General features: G+C 45.4%; 1 protein-coding gene across 1 annotated transcript; it reads left to right on the forward strand.

Moving 5' to 3' along the window:
• Positions 1-23,195, forward strand: Glo1 (glyoxalase I). Its single transcript, XM_057752038.1, has 6 exons — positions 1-222; positions 9,833-9,915; positions 13,449-13,589; positions 15,127-15,194; positions 16,137-16,226; positions 19,344-23,195. The coding sequence occupies exons 1-6, from the start codon at positions 139-141 to the stop codon at positions 19,430-19,432; spliced, it is 555 nt and encodes a 184-aa protein (XP_057608021.1). The 5' UTR covers positions 1-138; the 3' UTR covers positions 19,433-23,195.
• Positions 23,196-24,290: the final 1,095 nt, after the last annotated feature.

Genomic DNA, 24,290 nt, shown 5'->3' on the forward strand with positions numbered 1-24,290 from the left:
CACCACGATTGGCTGAGAGCCGCGGCCGTCCGCTCCGGCCGGTCACTCAGTCTTTTGCAAAGGCGGCCCACGGTCTTTGCGAGGCGTGTGGTCCTCCGGTTTGTTGGCAGAGCTGGTGGGTGACCCTCCAGGGCGACCATGGCAGAGCCACAGCCTGCGTCCAGCGGCCTCACGGATGAGGTCGCCCTCGGCTGCTGCTCCGATCCGGACCCAAGCACCAAGGTGGGCGATAGGGCCTCCTTCTCTGGCTGCCGGAGCGGACCTGGGACTCTGGCCCGGCAGGTCTGGGCCGAATCCTAACGCTATCGGCGGCAGCCGCTGGTCCGCAGGCTTAAAGCGCAGTGGAGTGAGCTGGGAAGAGAGAGGCCGTTGGAGTAGACAGTGCGGGGGGGCGGAGGTACCCCCTTCAGAAAGTTATTTCAAAACATCTGACCCCATGTGCTTTAATTTGTTTATTTTTGCACGGTGTCTTGAAGCCAGGCCAAGTCTGGGTCAGATTCCATGTCTGTGTGTGTAGTTGTCCCTCGGTCAGACGCCATGGCCCTTTGGAGGGGCAGTTTCTGGACTCCCATAGTTAAGGGCCCTGTCTATAACTGGTCCCTCCCAGCCGCACTCACTTTCTGTAGTCGCTGTGAGTCGGGCTTTCACTCCTCCAAACTGATTTAACCGCATTTGCTGTTGCACAAGACCACACTTCTGTCCCCGTGAGTCTGGTGGAGAAACTACAGGACTTCGGTCTGAAGGGACTCTCAGACCATCTTCTGGCCCTTTTGTTTTGCAGTTACAGCCTAGTAGGGGCATAACCTGTGGTATGAGAAAGCTTTCGCGTCGCATGACTGTACTTACAGTCGGCTAAAACTCATTCAGGTGTGCTACCCTGGTCTGGGAGGTCCAAGCAGCCACCTCCGAAAGTACCTCACTGTCTCTGCATTGTGGCTGACGAAGGAATTTAGTCCTGTGTAGTCGTCTGTGTCAGTAAACACCTTTGCATATACTCATTTAGGTGTATCTTTTGTAAATCCCCGATGATTGAACGCGAGCTTTACGCAGACCTCTAGGAAGGGCAGGTAGATGGCAAAGGACTTTGGTCCCTGCTTGTTCTTTGCCTTAAGGGCAGCGAGAGTCAGGCATTCTGTAATTGCCAAAGCCTTTGACTAGAACAAGGTGTGTACTGAGGAAAGATCTTAGTCACCAGAAAATTAAGGCAGGAAAGAAAGAATGAATACACACCACACACCTTTCCACACCTTCCTCTTACATGTACCTTAGTTTGCATTTAATTTTTTTCTTTTTTTAATGTATTTTATCTATGTCTTGTTTGCTTGTAATCTGCACCTCAGATGAGGGCATCGGATCCCATAGACAGTTGTGAGCCACCATGTAGTTTGCTGGGAATTGAACTCAGGACCTCTGGAAGAGCAGCCAGTACTCTTAACAGCTGAGCCCACTCTCCAGCCCAAAATGTACTTTTTTGTACCTTGATTTACATTCCACTTTCTCCAAATGCCTCTTGATTTGAAATTATCTTTTGAGACGAGGCATTTTTAGTCATGGGCCAAAATATAACTAAGCGTATGGAGATGTGAAACGAGTTGCCCAGTACCCGGTGTGCACTGAGTGTGCTAGGTCCTGAGCTGATGTACCCGGTGTGCACTGAGTGTGCTAGGTCCTGAGCTGATGTACCCGGTGTGTGCTGAGTGTGCTAGGCCCTGAGCTGATGTACCCGGTGTGTGCTGAGTGTGCTAGGCCCTGAGCTGATGTACCCGGTGTGTACTGAGTGTGCTAGGCCCTGAGCTGATGTACCTGGTGTGCACTGAGTGTGCTAGGCCCTGAGCTGATGTACCTGGTGTGTGCTGAGTGTGCTAGGCCCTGAGCTGATGTACCTGGTGTGTGCTGAGTGTGCTAGGCCCTGAGCTGATGTACCTGGTGTGCACTGAGTGTGCTAGGCCCTGAATTAATGTGTTTAAGCTCATTCATAACAACTCTCTGAGGAAGGGAGAATTGTTTCCATTGTACAAATAAGGAGATTTAGACACAGGTACTGAGTGACTTGCCTAGGGAGAAGCCCACATTCCCAGCCTCTACCCTCTCCTCTCTGCTTCTGCGGTAACTCAGACTGTAACTGTAGAACTTGCCATGGAGGGGAGAGGGAAAAGCCTTCAATGAATGAGATTTAGCTGGATTGTATACTAACTGCAAAGAACATGATAGGCGCTTTTGGGTGGCCAGCAATACCGGCATAAATGAGGACTTTGTTTTCGCCAAACACACACCAACTCTACGCACTTGGGATGAACGGGCTCTTCGCATTCCAAAGCATCCCGCGTGTATTTGTCACTGCTGTGACCAGACACCTGCTAAAGAGCAAGGGGAGACGGACTTCTTGTTTGTTTGTTTTGTTTTTGATTTGTTTTTCGAGACAGGGTTTCTCTGTGGTTTTGGAGCCTGTCCTGGAACTAGCTCTTGTAGACCAGGCTGGTCTCGAACTCACAGAGATCCACCTGCCTCTGCCTCCCAAGTGCTGGGATTAAAGGCGTGCGCCACCACCGCCCGGCTAGAGACGGACTTCTGTTCACAGTTCAAGGGTGCATTCTGTGACGGTGGGAAGACATGGGGCACGAGGCTCTAGCTTGTGTCAGCGGAAGCGTGAGGTAGCTGATCACATCGTGTTTGCAGTTGGGATGTAGAGTGAGATGATTCTGTGCGTGTGGCTGGCTGGCTTCCTACTTTTTATTCAGCTTGAAAGCCTAGTCTGTGAGACGGTGCCACCCACATTCAGGGTGCGTCAAACTTTGGGTGATTCTAAGTCCAGTTTCATGTTGTCACGGGAGATGAGCTGTCACAGTTTTCAAAGATCGCAGCAGTGGTGTGTTGTCAGCACAGGGTGTTTGGGATCTGGAGCCCTGCATTGGAATCCTCCCATCTTGGCTGGGTTCCTGGGGCCCGTCAAAAGGAACGTAAAGATGACTCAGAGAGCTGTTGTGAGGGTCCGATGAGATGGGATGGCTTGTGCTGGCCTGTGGAGATGGAGCTCAGGGTAGCATCCAGCTGTGAGGGTCGAGGAAGGCATTAAACAGAACGTGGTGGTAGAACCACGTTTGTGTGGATGGGGTTCTCACACCCAGGGAGTCACACGGGAGATCCTAGGGAAAGGAAAGGAGACATCTTAACAAAATATAATACCAGTAGGGTGGCAGAAGGGTGTGGGGCAGGCCATATTATGGTGAGAGTCACATGAAGCCTTGGTAGAGAAGGCTAGCCTGGTCTGTTGGAGACAGGGCATGAAGAGAGAAGCCTGAATGTCATGTCTAAGAAGGTTAGGTTATGAGTGTGTGTGTGTGTGTGTGTGTGTGTGTGTGTGTGTGTGTAAAGCCTACATTATATATAGTAGGTACATTATATAATATTTATTATATATATTATATAATGTAGGTAGAGAATGGAGGGGCGGGAACACAAAACAGTCATTGGAGTACTCAAAATTTGAAAACTCCTGTTTGTTTTTCTCATCCTCCCTAGTGAGTTTGGAGTATGTGTTTATGTGTAACCCAGAACTTTGGACTTGCTAAAGCATGTACGTGCTCTGACACTGAGATACATCCTGAGGCCAGAGTTATACTAGTATATTACGCATGTATGTAATGGAAATCATATATATTTATTGGGAGAACATGCCTCTTTCTCCAGCGATAAGCATTTGGCATAATGATTGGACTTAGCACTGTAAGGAGCAGTGGCGAAGCTGTTGCTGAACAGCTAACAAATGTCAGACCTTGTGGATGTTTATTTTAGCCCCACGGTGTCAAGAAGCCACAACAAATCCACGATTGGTATTTCTTTTCTTAAACCCAGGATTTTGATTGTAGAACTATCACTCCAAATTGCTCTTGAGTAAAAACCTGCAAGAAGCAGAGAGCAATCGGGTTGGAAGCCGGGAGGACTCAAGCTAGGCAGTAGTTTTTAGGAAGGCTAGAGGAGGGTTCCTGGGAAAGTTAAGCAGGCATGGAAGTGGCAGGCTTGGCTTGGCTCTTAACCTATTCAGTTCACTTCAGGTCGATAGGATTGAATTGAGGAGACTGAAGAAAGAACCAGGGAAGACTTCCCGTGTGTCTCTCTTAGGCTAACGAGTGGCTGGGGCATTCTCTCTCTATTTGAGCTGCGGTGCTTTTGATTCTCTGGCACAAGCGGATGTGGTGAGGAGGCCAAGGGTGGGAGTCCAGAGTTGAGGTTAGAGGGTTGGGCTGGGGAATGAAGATTTGGTAACCAAAACCAATAGTGTAATGGAACCCCTGGCTTTGTTTGTAACAGTTGCCGAAAGACAAACAAAGTGCTTTGCTCTGGGCATGGCATTCTGTGTACTTTTAATTTTTTAAAAAATTTTAGCCGGGCGGTGGTGGCGCACGCCTTTAATCCCAGCACTCGGGAGGCAGAGGCAGGCGGATCTCTGTGAGTTCGAGACCAGCCTGGTCTACAAGAGCTAGTTCCAGGACAGGCTCCAAAACCACAGAGAAACCCTGTCTCGAAAAACCAAAAAAAAAAAAAAAAAAAAAAAAATTTACATATATGGGTGATGGGTGTTTTGCCTGCGTGTATGTATGTGTGAGGTGTCAGAAGCTCTGCAACTGGAGTTACAGACAGTTGTGAGCTGCCCTGTGGTTGCTGGGAATTGAACCCAGGTCCTTAGGAAAAGCAGCCAGCGCTCTTAACCACTGAGCTATCTCTCCAGCCCTGTGCTAAGTACTTTGCTACATTACTGAATTTATACTTCAGTTTAGCCATAGACTGATTATCTTCATCCCAGAGGTGTGGAAGCAGAGGTTTGAGGAAAGTAATAACTCTCAGTACCGGAATTGTAGAGCCATGTTATTGCCCGCTCAGAGTAAATAAATAAACAGACAAACAATTCCTCTCACATGTGTGTTCTTCCTCCCTTTGCATGAGAAAAGGAATGCCTTGTGGTACTGAAAAGAAGAGCAATAATGTTGGATGCAGCTTGGGAGACCTGAGTTCAATCCCCAGGACCCTTGTAAAAAACCAAAAAGGCCAGGCATGTGCTGTGCATTTGTAAGCCCAGCAGTAGGGAGGCAGAGGTAGGTGGATCCCTGGAGCTCTCTGACCAGCCAGCCAGGCCTGCTCTGGGAGCCCCAGGTGGACACTATCTAGCCACATCTGGAGTTGTCCTCTGGCCCCCACAGGCATGGACAGACACACATTGCACAAGGACAGGCTACATATACACAAGAAGTGTAATGACCTCACAGCTGTGTAGAGGTCTGACAAGCATCCCACTGGCTTAAACTCAGGGTATGGGCGGAGCTTCCGTCCTTGCCGGAGGCTCCGGGAGGCACCTGCTTCCAGCCCCGGCTGTTGTCTTATCTCATTTCCTCTCAGAGGTTGAACTGACACCCTCGTTTTCTTACTGGTTGCCAGTGTCCAAAATGGGGGTGATAGGCTCCCAGGCAGCCCCTACAGTTTACTTGTTCTGACATCCCTGCAGCCTCACCCCTCCTCACCATATCCACCATGTGCCAACTCTTCTGTCTTCTGATGCTTTTAAGGTCTCGTGTGATTGCATGAACCACCTACCCAACTGAGCTGGTTAACCCTTCCCCCCTGTTTTTTTCCAAGATAATATTTTAAGTATGTGTCGGCATGTCTGTGTGTGGGTGTGTGCATGTAAGTGTAAGTGCCTGTGGAGTCCAGAAAGGGTGTTGGATTCATTGGTGCTGGGATTACAGTTGTGATCTACCCAGTGTGGGGTGCTGGGAAGTGAAACCAGGTCCTCTGCAAGAGCAGTTCGTGCCCTTAACTGCTGAGCTGTCTCTCCAACCCTAGTCTCTATTTTAAGGCCATTTGGTTAGTTAATTCCATTCTCAGAGTCCCTTATGGTAGAACCTAAGTTAATGTTTGATGAAATAATCTGGACCATGTTCAGAGCTGACTGGGTCTGCCAGCCTTCCCTCCTCCCAGGGGCTATAGTGGCGAATCTCCAAGCCTAGTGTAGGAGGTTGGCTTTCTCTGATGAGGCCTGCCAAGGACTGCCTTTGAGATTACCGCTGTGTTGCCTGAAAGAGCACACATCAGCATCTCAGTGGACTTGGCCTCCCCACACACAAGCCCAGTAATTGATAGGGAAGTAGCAGGCACTCAACATTCGTTGGGAGAGGGAGATGCCTGCTATAGTTTGAGCATCTTGTTTTAGTCTCTGCTTAGACCAGCATCTGGCATGAAAGTGGTCTTGCTGCTTTGTAAAAAGGTCTGAAATTGTCTTTTTTTTTCTCATTTCGCTGTAGTCAGAGTGACTTTGTAGGTGTCTTTATGGCTGTATGCAGAGGACAGAGCCAACTGGTCAGTGCCTGGCCGGGGAGCTATTCATCGCTCTCTTACCTGATTGACAAAGGGGAGGGCAGCTCTGGATTTGAAAAGGCTGCGTAGGTCCAGAAAAATGGAACCTCGTGCCTTTTCCCTGGGTGCTGTGTGGCGTAGTGAAAGAAGCAGACCATGAGAGGCGCACTGATGCTCAGGTCAGGGTATGAACTGCCCGGCTGTCCCCAGGAGAAAGGAATGCAGCACCGCCAAAAATGAATTTGCGGTTTGTAGGATGCTTTTAATTGGACAGGAGAGCGTTAAGGACAAAGGAATTCTCACAGGCAAAAGGGACTGCAGTAAGCAAAGTTTTATTGGGGAGGAGGGGAGCCCTATGCTGTTAGCAGGAGGCTGTGGGCAAGCTGTTCTGCTCTGAGGGGTCAGCCCATTTCTGAGAAGTGGAGAACACTGAGTTTCCATTTCCCTTGAGGGCCTGGGTCCCACAAGGATTGTCCATCTTGGTATCTTAGGTGACCCCATTTTAGGATGAACAATGAATCTAAGTACTCTTTAAGATCACTTCTTCATGATAGACAATGAGTAGTGTATTTGCGTTTTATATAAGGTAAGTTTGGGGGAAGAAGCTGTTTGGCCAGAGCATTACTTGTGGGCGGAGTGAGTTTTCCCGTCCTGCAGCTGCTCTCAGATAGGCACTCAGAGGCTTAATATAAATTATAAATGCTCGGCCAATAGCTCAGGTTCATTACTAACTCGCTTTTACATTTTCAGTTAACCCATATTTGTTATTTACATGCTGCCGTGTGGTGGTACCTTTATCAACATGGCACATCCATCTCCTGCTCCCTCTGTATCTGGCTGGCTACTTCAAACTCTGCCCTTCTTCCCCCCAGTCTGGCTCGCCTGCCTAACCTCATCCTGTTCAGCTATTCTTTATTAAACCAGTCACAGCGACAAATCTTCACAGTGGACGAAGGGACTGCTTTTCTCATTGTGATAAAACTACTTGGGGAAAGGCTTAGTTTGACTTGCAGTTCAAGTTACACGCCATTATGGTGGAGAGGTCGTGGAGGAAGGAGCTTGAAGTGACTGGTCACATTACAGCCACAGACAATAATCAGAGAATGGGGACTGTTTGTGCTTAGCTAGCTTTCTTTTTTGTGCAGTCCAGGACCCAATCCCATGGAATGGTCCCACCTATATTTATATGGGGATCCCCACTTTGATTAATCTCAAGATTTAGCTTAAGACCTTGGGTTTAGTCCTCAACTCTGGGAGAAAAAAAAAACAACCAACCAAAACAGACCAAAAAAGATGGGTAAGTGGTGGAGCAGGCCTTTAATCCCAGCATTCTGGAGGAAGGGGCAGGTGGATCTCTGAGTTTGAGGCTAGCCTGGTCTACAAGTTCCAGGATAGCCAAAGAAACCCTGACTGGAGGGAGGGAGGGAGGGAGGGAGGGAGGGAGGGAGGGAGGGAGGGAGGGAGAGAGAGAGAGAGAGAGAGAGAGAGAGAGAGAGAGAGAGAGAGAGAGAGAGAGAGGAAAATCCCTCCTGCGGGCCTAGAGGCTAACCTAATCCAAATAATCCCCTGCAGGTGTGCCCAGAGGCTTGCCCCATGGTGATTCTAGAGCTCTAGCTATCAAAGCTGCAGAAGGATGATCAGTTTTCAGGCCTGTTGTGTTAAATCTACGGTTACAGAAGAATAACACTGTAGGAAGTGCTTGTGGCAAAAGAAAATCTGGATTTACAAGAGTTAGATAATGAGTGTACTGAGTGTTGCCTTCTCATTTATAAAATGGAGATAATACTCATACATATATATTTTATCAGGGCTGGGAGTGTAGCTTCCTTGACTAGCACGCAGGAGGCCTGGGGTTTGATTCCCAGTACTGAGCAAGGTAGTGTACACACAGGTAATCTCAGCACTTGGGAGGTAGAGTCAGGGGTATCAGCAGTTCAAGGTGATCCTTGGCTGCCTGGTGAATCAAGGCCAGCCTGACTCAAAAATGGAGCCGGTGACTGTGTGTAAAGAAATCAACTCCTAACTAAAGTGTTATTCATAATTTTAACCCTATGAAATTATGCGTTATCTTCCTTTTTTAGGTAAGCCTTTTGTTTTCTGAGGAAGTTGAAGGCTTTACAAAGGGTTAAGACACTAAGTTTTTGCTTCTAGGTTCTCTAGGAGTCTAGGTCTTCATAAGGCCTTCCCGATGACATGTTACCAGTAAATTCAGAGACACCCAGAATCTCAGGGTGGCACAGAGGGTCACAGGGAGAGTAGCTTCTCAAGGCAGTTTCTTCCTGCAGAGACTGCTAGACGGCAAGGAACTAGCAAGCGCCCTGGGGCAGGACGGGCACTTGGTTTTTATACAGAGGGTCCTCTCCCATTGACTAGTTTTATAAGAATCCTCAGAAAGCGAAGGAGGAAGGGGTCAGCTGTTCAGGCCATCAGGTTCTAGGGGACTGGGGACGGGGGCCCTCATTTCTCACTAAATAGTTCATTCAGCAAGGGTGTTTATACATTCATCAAAAAATATGGAGGCAGGTGGATCTCTAAATTCAAGGCCAATCTGGTCTACAGAGTGAGTTCCAGGACAACCAGGGCTACACAGAGAAACTGTCTTGAGGGAAAAATGTGTGTGTGCACATTTGTGTGTATGTGTGTGTGTATAAAATTGCAGAGCCAGGTATTGTATGGTAGCTCACACCTTTAATCCCTGCACTTCGGAGAAGTCAGGCTGATCTCTGTGAGTTTAAGGCTATCTTGGATTTGCTTAGAGAGTTCCAGGCTAGTCAGAGCTGCATGAGACCTTGTGTGTGGGGGGGGGAGGGGGGGTATTATAGAGGTTGGATTCTTTGTTATGCCAAATAAAATTAGTTTTGGTTGCACAAAATCAAGGTAGAGAAAGGATGCACTCATTAGTAGTCTATTTGGAAGGTAGAGTCACCGGAAGCCCCATGGAGTGGGGAAGTGCCAGCAAAAAAAAATTGTTTTCTGCCACCTTGCTGGGGTGGGGAGGTGCGGGAATGATGTGGCGGCAGTCAGTCATTTTATTTCATAATTGTCCCGCTAAAGCGGGTGCTGGTGGCTCTTGCCCATAACCTCAGGACTTGCGTGTGAAAGCCAGGGGGTCGAGCAGGGGCCAGTTGGTGACACAGCAAGTTTGAGGCCATATGAGATAATGCCACTGGAACCCAAAACGAACTAAGACAACCACCAAGCCCCAGTGACTCAGAAAGCCAGGTTTTTCAAATCACTTGAAGGGCATTCCTGGAATGGTAAGTCGCTGGCTCGCAGCTGCTCCACCCAGAAGCTTGCAACTGGACAGCACTTGGCAGAGAGCTTGGGAGTGGAGCCATGGGCGTGGGAACTGTTCGAGGGAGCTACTGTTGAGGCTGGAGATGGGCTTGCGTTTTCCGTTTGCTTTACAGTGCTGGGCTGGTTGAGAGCACAGTGAACACCAGTGTGGAAAGTTAGGGACTGAACCTGCACTGTTGTCTTCCCTTAGGACTTCCTGATGCAGCAAACCATGCTAAGAATTAAGGATCCTAAGAAGTCCCTGGATTTCTACACTAGGGTTCTTGGACTGACGTAAGTATTTCTTGGTGCCTTAGTGTTGAAACCCTCAGCGTTAGAGAAGACGGCTCAGGAGTAGAAGCGGAGAACTGCCTCCCCTCGAAATCCCCCTACCCTCCATAGCAATGCCATGGCACGTACTTCTTTCCTCTCAGAAATAAATTAATATTAAGGTTTTTGTTGTTGTTGTTGTTTTTTGGTTTTTCGAGACAGGGATTCTCTGTAGCTTTGGAGCCTGTCTGGAACTCCCTTTGTAGACCAGGCTGGCCTCGAACTCACAGAGATCCGCCTGCCTCTGCCTCCCAAGTGCTGGGATTAAAGGCATGCGCCACCACCGCCCGGCAAGTTTTTTTTATAAAAAAAAAAAAAACAACCTTTTTTTCTTTTCTTTTTTCATAACAGAAAGTCTTTGGTTGAGGAGCCTACAAGGACGCCCGACTAGACAGCTCTTTGGTTAGGTTCCATTTGTATCAGGACTGGTCAAGGTGCAAGGGCAACAGGAGGCGCATGCGCTTTCGTTTTCTGCAGACTTCCTTCTGCCTGAGAGCTGGCCAGCTAGATCATTCTTCCGTTCAGACCCTTGACATGTTTGGACTGCTTCTAGCTCCGTTTGCTTCTGAAATGTGAATGGCAGGACGCATTATCAAGAAAAAGAATGGCTTTATTTACAGCCAGCCTCTGGTTCCGGTTTTAGAGGCTGCATTTTCTCTTGCTAAAAGGGGTAGTAGCCATGGGTTTGCAACTCTTTCAACATTTTGGTGTGCTGTATTCTTTTCTATTGGCTTTATTTCGGTGTAACTGATCATTTGACTTTTCTTGGTTTGTTTCCTCAAATGCCATGAGGTTTTTGATGGCACACGTAATTAAGTGAAATGATCTTTAATTTTCTGTTTTTCATTTACTTCCACAAGTTTTAAGAGACCCGCCCAAGTAATACATCTGAATTATGTATGGTTAGAAAATGTGAGCAGTTCTGAAGACTACAAAACGAAGAGGAATGGCTTCCTTCTCTGGGTCCTTTCCCCCAAACTGCTCTTAAATTCTTGTGATTCTTTGCCGTGAAACTGGCTTTCTTGTGTGTACAGCGTATTTAAAGGGCAGAGAGAAAATGAATGCCCGGACACCTACTGTTGGCCAGGCGCCAACCCTGTTACTCCCTGTGCCTTCGCAGCAGGCCTTGCAGGAAGCTTGTGTCCTCCTACACGTGAAGAAAGGAAGTTTCTGCTCTCTGACCCCACCGTTGGCAGAGCTGAAACCATAAGCAGGTTGACCTTTGTTTTTAAATAGCCCCCAGGTAGAGCCTACATCCAGTGGTCCAGGTATAGTGATAACAGGGATAAGTAGATAAAAGATTAGAACAGAACTCTGGAAACTGATGGCTCAGTTGATAAAGTGCTTGCCATGACCGCATGGAGATTTCAGTCTCCTGGAACCCACGTAAAAGTGTTGGGTGTGGTGGTGTGCACCTCCACGTAAAAGTGTTGGGTGTGGTGGTGTGCACCTCCACGTAAAAGTGTTGGGTGTGGTGGTGTGCACCTCCACGTAAAAGTGTTGGGTGTGGTGGTGTGCACCTCCACGTAAAAGTGTTGGGTGTGGTGGTGTGCACCTCCAGGCCCGATGCACCTGCAGTCCCGTTGCACCTGCAGTCCCGTTGCACCTGCAGCCCGTTGCACCTGCAGGCCTGTTGCTGGAGCCACAAAGATTCTAAGGCCGTCCTTGCACTCAGGAGGCAGAGGCAGGTGGATTGCAGGCCAGGAGGGGTCACTTACTGACATAGTCTCTGGGGTTGAGGGTGACTGAAAGACAGTGGAGAGCAGTTGAGGATACCCTGTGTCAACCTCTTACCTCTACATGCGCAGTATGCTCTGTATGTATGTATCCATGTCTGTGCGCGTGTGCACATACACCCCTACCCCCCAAAAAGACATTTTGCTAGGCTTCAAGTACTGCCCTTGATTATGAACAGAATCATCTTTGAACATAATTATTGTATTATTGTATTATATTGTATATTGTATTATGTGTATTGCTCTGCTTACATGCGATCTAATGTTCTTTAAACCGGCTCCATGAACTGTCACTTTTTAGAGCCTCAGGGCTCCTTCACCCTTTGCATCAAGTCTCTCCTTGTCCCACCCACTTTCTCCCTTCCACCTACAAACTTCCGAAGTCTTTGGAGACTTTCTTGCCCTCTGCACCCTTGTTTGTCCTCGATCACTCTCTCTGCAGCGGGTCTGCGGAGGCTCTGCTGCCTGCTCTCTTGCTTGACTCCCTCCTTCCTCCTGGCCCTGCGGCCCTGTGTCAGCTGCCTGGCCATGTTGAAGCCGCTCCTGCAGGGCCTTTCCACGTCATGTGACCTTTTCCGCAGTCTTAATCCTGTTTCATTTTTCTGCAGTATTTGAGACTTTAGCCCTCCTATTGTAGACATTCACTTGTCTGTGATATTAATCTGCCCTTCTCTCCTGCCACCTGGCCTCCATTTCCTTTCCGGGTGCTTTGTGAAGAGCAGTAGATGTGTTTAACGAAAGAATGGCAGGAAAAGGTGTTGTTCACTGAAACCCAAACCTAAAACCTCTTTCCCTGCTTATAAATAAGCACTGTGTTATTTATAACTAGCTGAATTTCACTAAATTTGAATACTTGAGAGATGATTGTGCCGAGTCACCCGTGGAAGTGGAGCACTTGGGAGACTGAAGCAGGGGATGGGTGAATTGGCGCTTTCTAGTGAGTTTGGGCTATCTTTGGCTATACAGTATGTCCCACAAAACAATAAAACAAAGAGAAAGAATCGATGGATTACAGAACCTCGCCCCTCACAGCTCGGTACAGGAACCTGGACTAGGGGTGGCTAAGGAGTGAGGAAGGAACAGATACTAAAGAAACTGCTACGTGGGCACAGAAAAGCTGAGGTCACTTGGCCTAGAGGAAGACTTTGCTGGTCCGTCTGAGCCTAGGGGTGTGTTGGGAGCTCTTCTCTTCCCATGAGTCTGAGCATTGGTCCTTGACATGGCCATGCTCATGTCAACAATACACATTTCCTCAAGACTTCATCCACTTAACACTTTGATGCAATGCTTCCTTGGCTTTCAGAACTTTTTATTTTATTTTGTGTGTGTATTCACGCATGCACTAGAGGGGACATACCATGTATAAAGGCCAGAGGTCAACTTTGGGTGCTGTTTCTCAGGAACCGACCACTTTGGTTTTTGAGACAGGGTCCCTCATTGGCACCTGCTAAACTTGCTGATCAGCAGGCCCCTGGGGTGTGCCTGTCTCTGCCTTCCCAATGCGACTATTGCCAGCACACATCATCACTCCTGGCTTTTTACATGAGTTCTGGGGACCCGCTTATACATACATATACTTACACGGCAAGTACTTCATAGATAGAGCTATAAATGAGATCTTTTTCCCACTAATTTTTGTCTGTGGTTTTCTTACCAAAGTAACTACGTTGCATATGGCCCTTATTCCTGATAGAACTTAAATATTATGTTAAGTTATTAGCAGCCTTCGCTATTGGAAATGACTATGGCTTTTAATTTCAGGCTACTCCAAAAGCTTGATTTTCCTTCGATGAAATTTTCCCTCTATTTCTTGGCTTACGAGGATAAGAATGACATCCCTAAAGACAAGAGTGAGAGAACAGCTTGGACGTTTTCCAGAAAAGCCACACTTGAGTTGACACAGTACGTTTAAGTCTTTGTCTCTTTATAGATCCTAACTTTTCATAAGGTATTTTTAAAGAATCTTTTTATGTGTTTTCCAGTCTAAGTCAAATTATACATATGTAAATTTCATGTGCCTTCATGTTTTGCTTGTATGTATGTCTGTGAAAGTGTCGGATCCCCTGAAACTGAAGTTACAGACAGTTATGAGCTGCCATACGGGTTCTGGGAATTGAACCCAGGTCCTCTGGAAGAGCAGCCAGTGCCTCCAGCCGCTGAGCCATGTCTCCAGCCCCCTAAATCGATTTTTAATATTTTTATTATTTTTAAATATTTGGGTCTTCATGTTATTCTTATGGTTTCTTTAGGACAGAGAGAACATTTTTCTTTTAGAGAATATAAGACCCTGAATTGGCAAGATATTTGCCAAACTATAGATTATTAATTTTATAATTTACAGATTCTCCTAAAATATTCTGATAGTCATATTTTTGTTCTTTTATTATTTTGCTGTTTTTGATCCAGAAATGTTATAGAATATATTCCTTTTAAATAACCAGCACATAATTTTGTAATAATTTTTTGTTTGGTTGGTTTTGGTTTTTTGTTTTGTTTTTTGAGACAGGGGTTCTCTGTGTAGCTTTGGAGGCTGTCCCGAAACTCGCTCTGTAGACCAGACTGGCCTTGAACTCACAGAGCTCTGCCTGCCTCTGCCTCCGGAGTGCTGAGATTAAAAAGCAGGCGCCACCATTGCCCGGCCCCAACATTCAAATTTTAAGGTGCTTTTATAACCTCAACATTTAAAAGTACAGAATTAAGGGACTCCCCATTTCTTTCTGTGTTAGTATGTATCCTTTGATTCAGAAACACTTGCTTAAGTGGCCGGCCGTCTCGTCTCCAGAATGGAAATGTCTCAAATCTGGTCCATCTAGAACTTAGTGCAGAAAATGATAGTTGCTGCAGCTTTTTTATTCTTGCTCTTATCTGGGTGCCGGGTTCGACCATCTTCTTAACCTAGTTAGAATCTTCTTTGCCAGCTTGTCCTTCCTGCAGGTGAAAAAATCAGTTTTGCAGTAAAGTAGCATGTATACAGAGTAAGCCTTCGGAGAGATCCCTTTTCATAGGCTATTCTGAGGTCAGAACTGCAATTACTATCTTATGCAAGCCTTCTTCTCTAGAAGAACAGAACCAATAGAATGTAGATATAAAAGGAAATTTATTAAATTGGTTTACATGGTAGGGGTTGGGTAGTCCCAACAATGGCTCTCTGAACACCGGAGAAGCAGAGAACCCGGTAGCTGCTCCATCCACAAAGCTGGATGCCTTAGCAGTTCTACACTAGAATGGAAGGCCTTGGAGCTCCCTAGAAGCTGGAGTCTGTTATCAGCCGAGAGTAACAGCAACAGTGCAGGACAGCTGGAAGGTGTTAGCTGTGTTTGCTGTGGGTGTTTTTTCTGGAAATTTACTCGAGGACACTCCCTGAGGTGCAACTTCAGGTTGGTGCTAAGTCCCTCAGGTTGACAGTTACAGCCTGCTAACACAGTCCTTTCCTCTGCAGCAACTGGGGCACCGAAGACGATGAGACCCAGAGTTACCACAATGGCAACTCAGACCCTCGGGGATTTGGTATGTTTGCCCCATTGTATGATGTCTGTGGGTGTGTATGATTTTACATGGTATACATATTTATGGTACAGTAAACTTAAGACACAAATGACCTAATTTTCAAGTAATTTATTAGGGATATGATTATTTTTATTTGCTGCAGATCTTATTCAGCAGCTATCTAATTTCAGTATTGGTCCAAACATTGTGTTTGCTTTCTCATAATATTATGCTGTAAAGTCACAGTATTATGTTTCCAGTAAACTTTATTGTAGGGCTAGGAAGAGAGTCCGCAGCCTTACACATGCCAGGCAAGCGTTCTAAGCTGCCCTCCCTCTCCTACTAGGAGAGTGCTCAATTAAAACAATGATGACCATGGTTAATAATAATCCCATTTTCTGGCAGTGTCTTGTCAAGGGCTGAAGAGATGCTTTAGTGGTTAAGAACACTTGCTGTTCTTGTAGAGGACCTGGCCTTGGTTCCCAGCACCCACATTGTGGTTTACGACCATCCATAATTCCAGTTCCAGGGGATCTGATGCTCTCTTCTGACCTCAGTGGGTATCAGGAGCACACATAGTGCATATACAATAAAATAAATCTAAAAATATGTATCTTGTCACGTGGCAGAATAGAAGCTTGAGTTAGGAAATGTAGTGAATGTCTACAGTTAATCTATTAAACAGGAGTAAATGATAACCTTTCGGGTATAGATTATCTAAACAGATTGAAGTATGCATTAGTCAGTATTGGTTTATTTCAAATAACAATTCACAACTATTTGACTGTAACTAGCCAGTCAGACAGCTACTGGTCCTTTAATATATAGATTTTGAACCTATTTAGCTCTGTTTCCGAAGGCCTTGTGTTTTGAAGTAAGTTTTGGAAGCCATTTGCAGCACGTGGGTGTACTCATAATCTTTTCTTCCTGTGCTTTATTTTTGGGGGAATGGTATCACCAAAGGTCACATTGGGATTGCCGTTCCTGATGTCTACAGTGCCTGTAAAAGGTTTGAAGAGCTGGGGGTCAAGTTTGTGAAGAAACCTGATGATGGTGAGTCAACCCACCCTTCACCATGTGCATAGCTGTGATTGGTTTGCCCATCCCATGTAAACAGCTGTAATTGGTCAGCCCGCTCTCACTATGTGCACTGTGATTGGTCAGTTTGCTCTGCACTACAGCTGTGATTGGTTAATATGTTTGAGGGCTGTTGGGGCCATGCTGATTGGATGCAAGTAACTGGAAGCTCTTTTCAGCAGTCCTAGGAGCAAAGGAACGTGAAGAGAATACCTGGCCATTTTAAGAGACCAGAAAGAACTGGTGGCTTCACCAGGACACAGGACCTAGAGAGCCATGGGGCCTCGCCTTCCCTTCCCTAACCCTGCTATTTTCTCTCATTGGCTACCAGCTTTCAGGATTTCAGGGTGTAGGTAGTTGCTCCTAGATGAATTCTCTGAAGTGTATTTTGTTGTCAATATAACTTTGTCAGTTTACTAAGTGAATAACTGATATTTTTCATTCTTTTATACAATTGTATATACTATGCTTTGGGTATGTGTCTTGAAATAGCATATAACTGAATTCTGTTCTATTTATATGTATCATTATTATTATACTTAGATCTATTCTTACCTTCTTAAGTTTTAAAATTAATTTTAACTTTGGAAATATGTTCTTGCCCTGTAGCCCAGGCTACCCATGAACTTAGGGTTCTCTTTTTTCAGCCTCCTAGTTACTGACATTATAGTGTGCCACCACAGTTTGAGACATTTAACAAGCTTAAGCAGTAAGTAGTTCATTGGTAGAGCCCTTGCCTAGCATGCACTGGGTCATAGGTTCAGCCCAGCACCAAAAACCAAACAAACAAACAAACAAACAAAAAAAAAAGCCCCAAACCAACCAACCAAACACATAACAAAAACCCAGAGAAAAATAAACGAGACATTTTAGTAAAATTGTTTGAAGGAAAACATGTCCTATGGGATCCCCTCAGGAAGTGAACAGCTCTCCTCTCTGCTCACATCAGCTACTGTCACCTAGATGGGTTTTCTTTCTCTTTCTTTCTTTCTTTCTTTCTTTCTTTCTTTCTTTCTTTCTTTCTTTCTTTCTTTCTCTTTCTTTCTTTCTTTTCTTTTCTTTCCTTTTCTTTTTTCTTTTTTTTTCTTTTGGCCTTCACATTTTTTCAAAAATAATGTAGTACAGTATTTTGAACATCTTCACTCCATTTCTCTCTTGAAGCATCTTTCGAATTTTCCTGTCTTAGCACCTCACCAGGACTATATTCTGAGGTTTTGTGAGGTTAGGCCTCTGAGACACATGCATGGGAACCAGGCACACACAGTGAGTTCTGGTGGGAATCCTCTGCTCGTTTTCCTTCACCCCTGAAGACACTACTATACTGTCATTCTGCATGCAAGTGTCCTTGAGAATGCTGTCAGTGTCCCTATTTTATTTTATTTTATTTTATTTTATTTATTTCTGGGAGCTTTTTGTTTTACCAGCTACTTTTCCCTCACATGTGTCTATTCTGCTTTTCCATCTTTTTCCCTTTGTATGTGTCTCTGTGTGGAGTGTGTGCCTGTGTGTAGGCTTCAGTTGACAGTGGGCATCTTCCTTTCTCCACTTATTTAATAAGACAGGGTGAGCTCCCTGGAGAGCCCAGCCCCAGCCCTCACACTGGGGTAACAGGTAGCTGCCAGGCTTGCCCACCTGCCCCTTCTCAGGGGGCCTCTGGGAATCCAGACTTGAGGCCTCATGATTGTACAGCAAATGCTTTAGCCATTTCCTGTCAGCCCGGCTCTCTGCTGGAGGCTTTGTTTCTGGCTTCATTTCTTGGCTCCCTAACATTTTCTTAGTCTTAGTTCACATTGGCAATACTTGATGGTGCTCTCTCACGCCTTAATAACCCTTTGTCCACTCATTGTTCTAATAGTTCATGTTGAATTCGAATCTATAATCCACATAATTATGTTCCTAGATTATGTTAGTTTGGCTTCTGAGCTATTTTTCCCAACAACTGTAAGCTGTTGTAATCCACCAGGCCACGTGACTGGCAGAAGAGAATTGTCCCTAGGGATCTGCGTGATCTCAGGAAGACAGGCTGATGAGCCCTGGGCTGAGTTTCCTGGGCACTAAAATGACAGCTCTTCCGCTTAGAGGCTTTCCCCCTCAGGGCAAAGCAGTGTTAGTAAGACACACCTGAGGTTGTCGCGCGCTTGTTCCTGGATGTGTGGGGACATAAGGAAGGCCAGCTGGTTCAGTCTTCTTAGCTTCCTCGTTAGACAAGCTCTGTCTTCACTCTTTTTTTTTGTTTTGTTTTGTTTTTTGGTTTTTCGAGACAGGGTTTGTCTGTGGCTTTGGAGCCTGTCCTGGAACTAGCTCTTGTAGACTCTTGAGGACATCTGGCAATCAGTATCTGAGCCCCTCCCAAGTGCCAGGGTGGGTGTCGCTTGCCTTGGGGAGGCAGAAGCAAGCACCCTGTTTATTCTCCCACAGCCACAAATTCAGAACTTGTGTTCTGACTCCAAACTACTTTCTGTTTGGATCAGGGAATGGTCGCCTGCGTCCTCACCCATTCATCCTCAGCCACAGCCCTGGAGATTGCTTAGCTGTGTTTTACCCTCTCTCTTTCACCCTGGTTTGTAGTCCGTGACCTTGGGGTCAGGAGGCAGACATGAGAGTCAGATGAGTTCAGCATCTTAGTCCCCACATAAATCAATCTCTCAGCCCACATTTATACATCTGAGTAAAGAGCTCCATCTGGTTACAGTCCCCGGGAGTCACAGTGTGATTGACAGGGCTTGGGTTGCCTAGTGTATTGTTTAATAGGGTTTACGTGACCCAAGCCTCTGGTGTCTTGGTTGTGTGAGAGGCCACATTATCTGTTCCCTTGAGCATACCTCTATCTTCTTTTCCTTCTTAAATAATTTCTGTGATTGGTGGTATGGTAGCCTCAAGGTGAAGCAAGGACCTGATACTTAGCAAGACTGTTTTCAGCTCCTTCTGGAAGGTCATTCTAACATTAGGATAACCGTGGTACCATTTAACACAAACTTTCTAGAATGAAAACTATCAACAATGTGTCTCATTCGAATGCAGATTAAAATTGTAATGAAAATGTGTTTGATTTTTAATGTTCCTTTCTGGTAATGAGAAGTTTTCATTATACAGGTAAAATGAAAGGTCTGGCATTCATTCAAGATCCTGACGGCTACTGGATTGAAATTCTGAATCCTAACAAAATAGCAGAGATTATTTAGTTCTTTGTTGGAGTTGGTGGGGACAAGCAGCAGCGTGAGAGAAGCAGCTGAGGCCCCAGAAGCATCGAGAACTGACGGATCTGTGCCCCAGCTCCAGCCGCTCTGAAATCCCTCTCATTCTCCTGTTTCAGTGGCTTTTTCTTTTTAAATCTCCCCTCCTCTATTTAGTCAACCTAATTGTCAAGTACCAGTTTATCTTATGACTTTGACAAAGTTATGTGACTTTACTTTTTAGATAATAATTAGAACGGTTCCCTCCAGAGACCACGTCTGCTCCCGCCTGTCTCTTCAATACTACTCAAGTCTGGTTTTGATCTATCATTTAAAATTTTGTTTTAAATGTTTCTTTTTCTGTTGGGGGGCTGTTACCTTCTGGGGTTTCAATTCCTTAGAAATGACTCTTCATAATGGAAAGTAAAGAGCTCTGAACAGAAATGAAGCTTCGTGTGTGCTTCAAACAGCATAGTGTTTATTTTACAAACGAGAAGGCACTTGAGAGCAGTTCTGAATCATGCTGACAAGGACACTGGCAGAAATACTATATACTATATATATATATATATATATATATATATATATATATATATATATAATACTTTCGAGGTTCAAGGACTAACTTTACTTTTGTAGGAATGTGGAGAAGGAAGGGCTTAATTTACTGGGTACTTAGACAGTGGCTAGGCAGCAGCATGCTTCATGTGAGTGGAGACTGCAGTTGCTAACCTGACGGGGTCATCATTTTGGTACCTGGATTACGCCTCACTGTAGCTCCTGCGCTGGTCTTCTGCTGTGAAACCTGCGGTGAGCTTGGCTTTGTGCCTTTGCTCTCGAGCTTGCCTGCAGTGGAAGAAGCATAAAAGTCTTAGCACAAGGCTGGCCTAGGTGACAGTCTGTGTGAGTGAGGCTCACATGAGTCTTCCCCACCCCAGGGTCTTCATGAATTCACTTAGGATAAATTATTTCCAGTGATAGCTCAGATATCAGGAGTTTGCTCAGTAGTCTACCCTGCTGACTGACTGACGAAGGATTTCTAAGAGTTTTGAAAACTTATGGCCTGGACGATAAAACCCAATTTGAGGTCAAACTGCATTGAAGTTTTCTGCGGTGTGGTGGCAGATGTCTGGACGGGTGATGTCAAGTGTGACACTGCCAGAAGCGCTGTGTTTCTTTTGGGGATGGAATGGATTAATGCGAGCAGTTTAAACAAACCACAGACCGAAATAAAACGCTGTTTAATATGTAAAATTCTGTGGCAAGTTCTTTCTTATAAAAGGCCTTGAAGAGGAGATCTTGTAAATGCACAGTGAACCTGCATGCTGAGCCAAGGGTACGCATGGTTCTGTGCAGACTGAAAGTCAGGTAAATGCATGCTGAGCCAAGGGTACACATGATTCTGTGCAGACTGAAAGAGGTAAATGCATGCTGAGTCTGCATGCTGAGCCAAGGGTATGCATGGTTCTGTGCAGACTGTAAACCAGACAGTTTCTATGGTTGATGACGTGTGGGAAAGAAAAATACAGAACCAGCAGTGGTTGCTCACACCTTTAATCCAAGCACTCAAGAGGGAGAGGCAGACAAAGCTCTGTGAGTTCAAGGTTAGCCTAGTCTACAGAGCAAGTTCTAGGACAGCCAGGGCTACACAAAGAAAACTCTCTCTCTCTCTCTCTCTCTCTCTCTCTCTCTCTCTCTCATATATATATATATATATTAGATAGATAGATAGATTTTATATGTATATAAAATCTGCAATATTATATGATTTTAGGGAATTGTAAGTACAAGAGAAAGACCAGATAGTAAAAGGTGGGTCACAGGCATTTAGGAGGTCCAGTTTTGAATGATCAGTACTAAAATCACCAAATGGGAAGCCTACCAAATTCATCTAACAATTTCAACCTTATTTCCAGGGAGAAAAAGACTTCTGTACTTGCTAAGTGAGTCTTTCCAAAGGATAACCCTTATTTCTTAAGTTCATTACTAATGCACTGAAAAAAATGTATGTGGCTGGACCTTGGCAGGAATCCAAATGCACTTTGAGATATGCTTGCCTGGGAAGTGGTGATGGCGAAAACGGACTGCAGCTCAGGAAGCTTGCTGCTGTTCCATGCTGAGACAGCAGTGTTCTAGCAGTCATGGAGAGTGCTGGTCTTCCACAGACCTGCACGCATGCTGGGACTCTTACTGCAAGTGGCTTAAATAAAGAGCCAGTGATTAAAGACTCACTTGTGGCTTCCCAGTGCAGCATTTTGACCAAACTGTATAATTGCAACTCATAATATGCTGCTATAACAAAAAAACCCCACATAGACTAGGTAGTGTAAACATTTTCTTACGCTTCAGGAGGCTGAACCATCCAAGAAGAAGGCAGCAGCAGATGCAGCCAGTGTCTGGCAAGGGTTCCCTTCCTGACTTGTAGACAGACACTGTCTGTGTCCTCACATGGAAGAAGTTAGCTCATGTCTGTCTTCCAGATACTCAGCCCATTCTGGAGGGCTCCACCGTAACTTGATTATCATGCGAAGAACTCGTCTGTGGTGGTTTGAATAGGTTGGCCCCATAGACTTGTGTGTTTACATCTTGGCCGTAGAAAGTGGCACTACTAGAAGGTGTGGCCTTGTTGAAGGAAGTGTGTCACTGTGGGGATGGGCTTTGAGGTTTTGTACGGTCAAGCTACGCTCAGCATCATAGTTCACTTCCTGTTGCCTGCAGATGAAGATACAGAAGAACCCTTACCTTCTCTAGCACCATGTCTGCGTGCATGCCATCATGTCTTGCCATGAATATAATGGACTAAACCTCTGAAACTAAGCTAGCTCCAAATAAATGTTTGCCTTTATGAGAGTTGCCATGGTCACAGTGTCTCTTCACAATAATAGAAACTCTAAGACATTTCCAGATAACATTTTGAGGAGTGCCGTAGGAATTCCTGCAGCCAGCAGTCTGTCACTGAACATCTTCCTCTTCGGGTCAGTACTATTTATGATCAAAGATGCCTAACACCAGGCTGAGTGCTGGGTGTCGATCAATGTCTAGTGGAAGAAAGTGACCTTGTTTCCTCACTTGTCAGGATAGGACCGAAACGTTTCCCAAGGCTCCTTCACCAAACTCTCATCTCCTTATCTTCTGCATGACCGACAATTTTATGGAGTATTAGTTGTCTTACAGACTATTTCACAGTTGGGGTTTCTGATTTTGTGTGATGGCAATGATGAAAGTCTTTAAGTGGAAGACCACAGGTAAAACGCCGTCTCGTATTGAGGGCACATGCGTTCAGCGAGCATCACTAACTTAACCTTGTGGCCTGCTGAGGTTATGTTTGTCAGGTTTCTCCAGCTGAAACTTTTCCTCTGCCCACATCTGTCCTCTTCACAAGAAAGTCAACTACGTGAAGCCCCAAACCAGGGAATTACGCTTTACTTCTTTGAGAGGGGAAAAAAACAAAACAAAACAGGTTTTTGCCTATATGAATGCTCCTGGCTTAAATATTGTGCAGATCATTTTGGGGTATCAACTGTCCCTGAACCTCATCTGTAGTGGCATTTCAAATGTATTTTCATAAATAAAGACTGTCTGAAGATCTGAGAGTAAAAGAGTCCCACTGGTCAGCCTTACAGACCAGGTTATGTTGACACACACCTTTAATCCCAGTAGCCACACTAGTTGCCATAGAAAATGGGCAGTGCATGCCTTTAATGTGGTGGTGCACGCTTTTAATCCCAGCCCTAGAGAGAATGATAAAATGGGAGGAAACAGCTCTCAGGCACAGTCTCATTCTGAGATTCTTGGAGGCAGGATTGCCATTTTCGGACTGAAGTTGAGGTAAGAGCCAGTGACTGGCTGTTTTGCTTTTCAGATCTTCAGGTTGAACCCCGATTTCTGACCCTGAGTTTTTATTAATCTTGCTTCACTCATCCACTAAGTACCACTAGGAAAACCAACTGAAAATGGCCCCCATACATTTCCAGAATAACCCCTAGAGGTCAGTACTGCCATCCTGGAACCACTGGCCTCAAGATTTCTGATTCTAGCTTCTTCAAAGTGGAGTGTGACCTGGCAGCATTTACAAGGGAATGAGTACGGTCTACACTTTGATGCTTTCCTGCTTATGGACCGAGGGTATTTTCCACCTCTGATCAGCAGCTACTTATCTGAGCTGTTTGCCTTTGGGGCTTTTCTGAACAGTGTTTTACATACAATTTTGTTAAATCGTATAACTTACCATTACGGGGCAAACTAATGGAACATGTTAGTACCAGGCACAAAGGCCCAGTAACATCAAGGAAGTAGTAACACTGGATGACCCAGAACATGGCCAACTAGTGACAGTTAACTGAGCTTAACCAGACAGCACTCTTTGATGGAGGAAATGATGCCTCGACTCAATCCAATCACTAGTTAAGAGAAGCTGTACTGCAAATGTATAAATTTAATGTTAGCATGTTAGTAAAATATGATGTTAGCATATTATGGATTATTTTTAAATGCTAATATCCAGAGCTTTTAAAACTGTAATTAAATAGGTATGACATAGATGTCATCAAACTACACATTAGGGCTGGGCTAAGAGCAGTGGCTGCTCTTGCAGAGGACCCGAGTTCAGTTTCTGGCACCCATGACTCACATCCACCTTTAAATCCAGCTCCAGGGGATCTGGCACCCATTTCTGGCCTCTGCACTCAAAGTGTGCATGTGCATACGCATGCACACACACAGACACACACACACACGAAATAAAATTTTTAAAAATAATTTATTTTTATTTTATGTGTGTTGGTGTTTTGCTTGCATGCATGTCTGTGTGAAGGTGTTGGGTCTCCTGGAACGGAAGTTACATAGAGTTGTTAGCAGCCACGTAGGT

Source organism: Chionomys nivalis, chromosome 19 (assembly GCF_950005125.1).
Source record: "Chionomys nivalis chromosome 19, mChiNiv1.1, whole genome shotgun sequence".
In the NCBI taxonomy this organism is placed as follows: domain Eukaryota; kingdom Metazoa; phylum Chordata; class Mammalia; order Rodentia; family Cricetidae; genus Chionomys; species Chionomys nivalis.

Bases quoted from the DNA above. Each gene is read 5' to 3' on its own strand.
- Glo1 (XM_057752038.1), top strand. From the start codon at position 139: ATGGCAGAGCCACAGCCTGCGTCCAGCGGCCTCACGGATGAGGTCGCC. The intron at 223-9,832 runs GTGGGCGATAGG...GTCTTCCCTTAG, and splicing joins ATCCGGACCCAAGCACCAAG to GACTTCCTGATGCAGCAAAC. The intron at 16,227-19,343 runs GTGAGTCAACCC...TTCATTATACAG, and splicing joins TGTGAAGAAACCTGATGATG to GTAAAATGAAAGGTCTGGCA.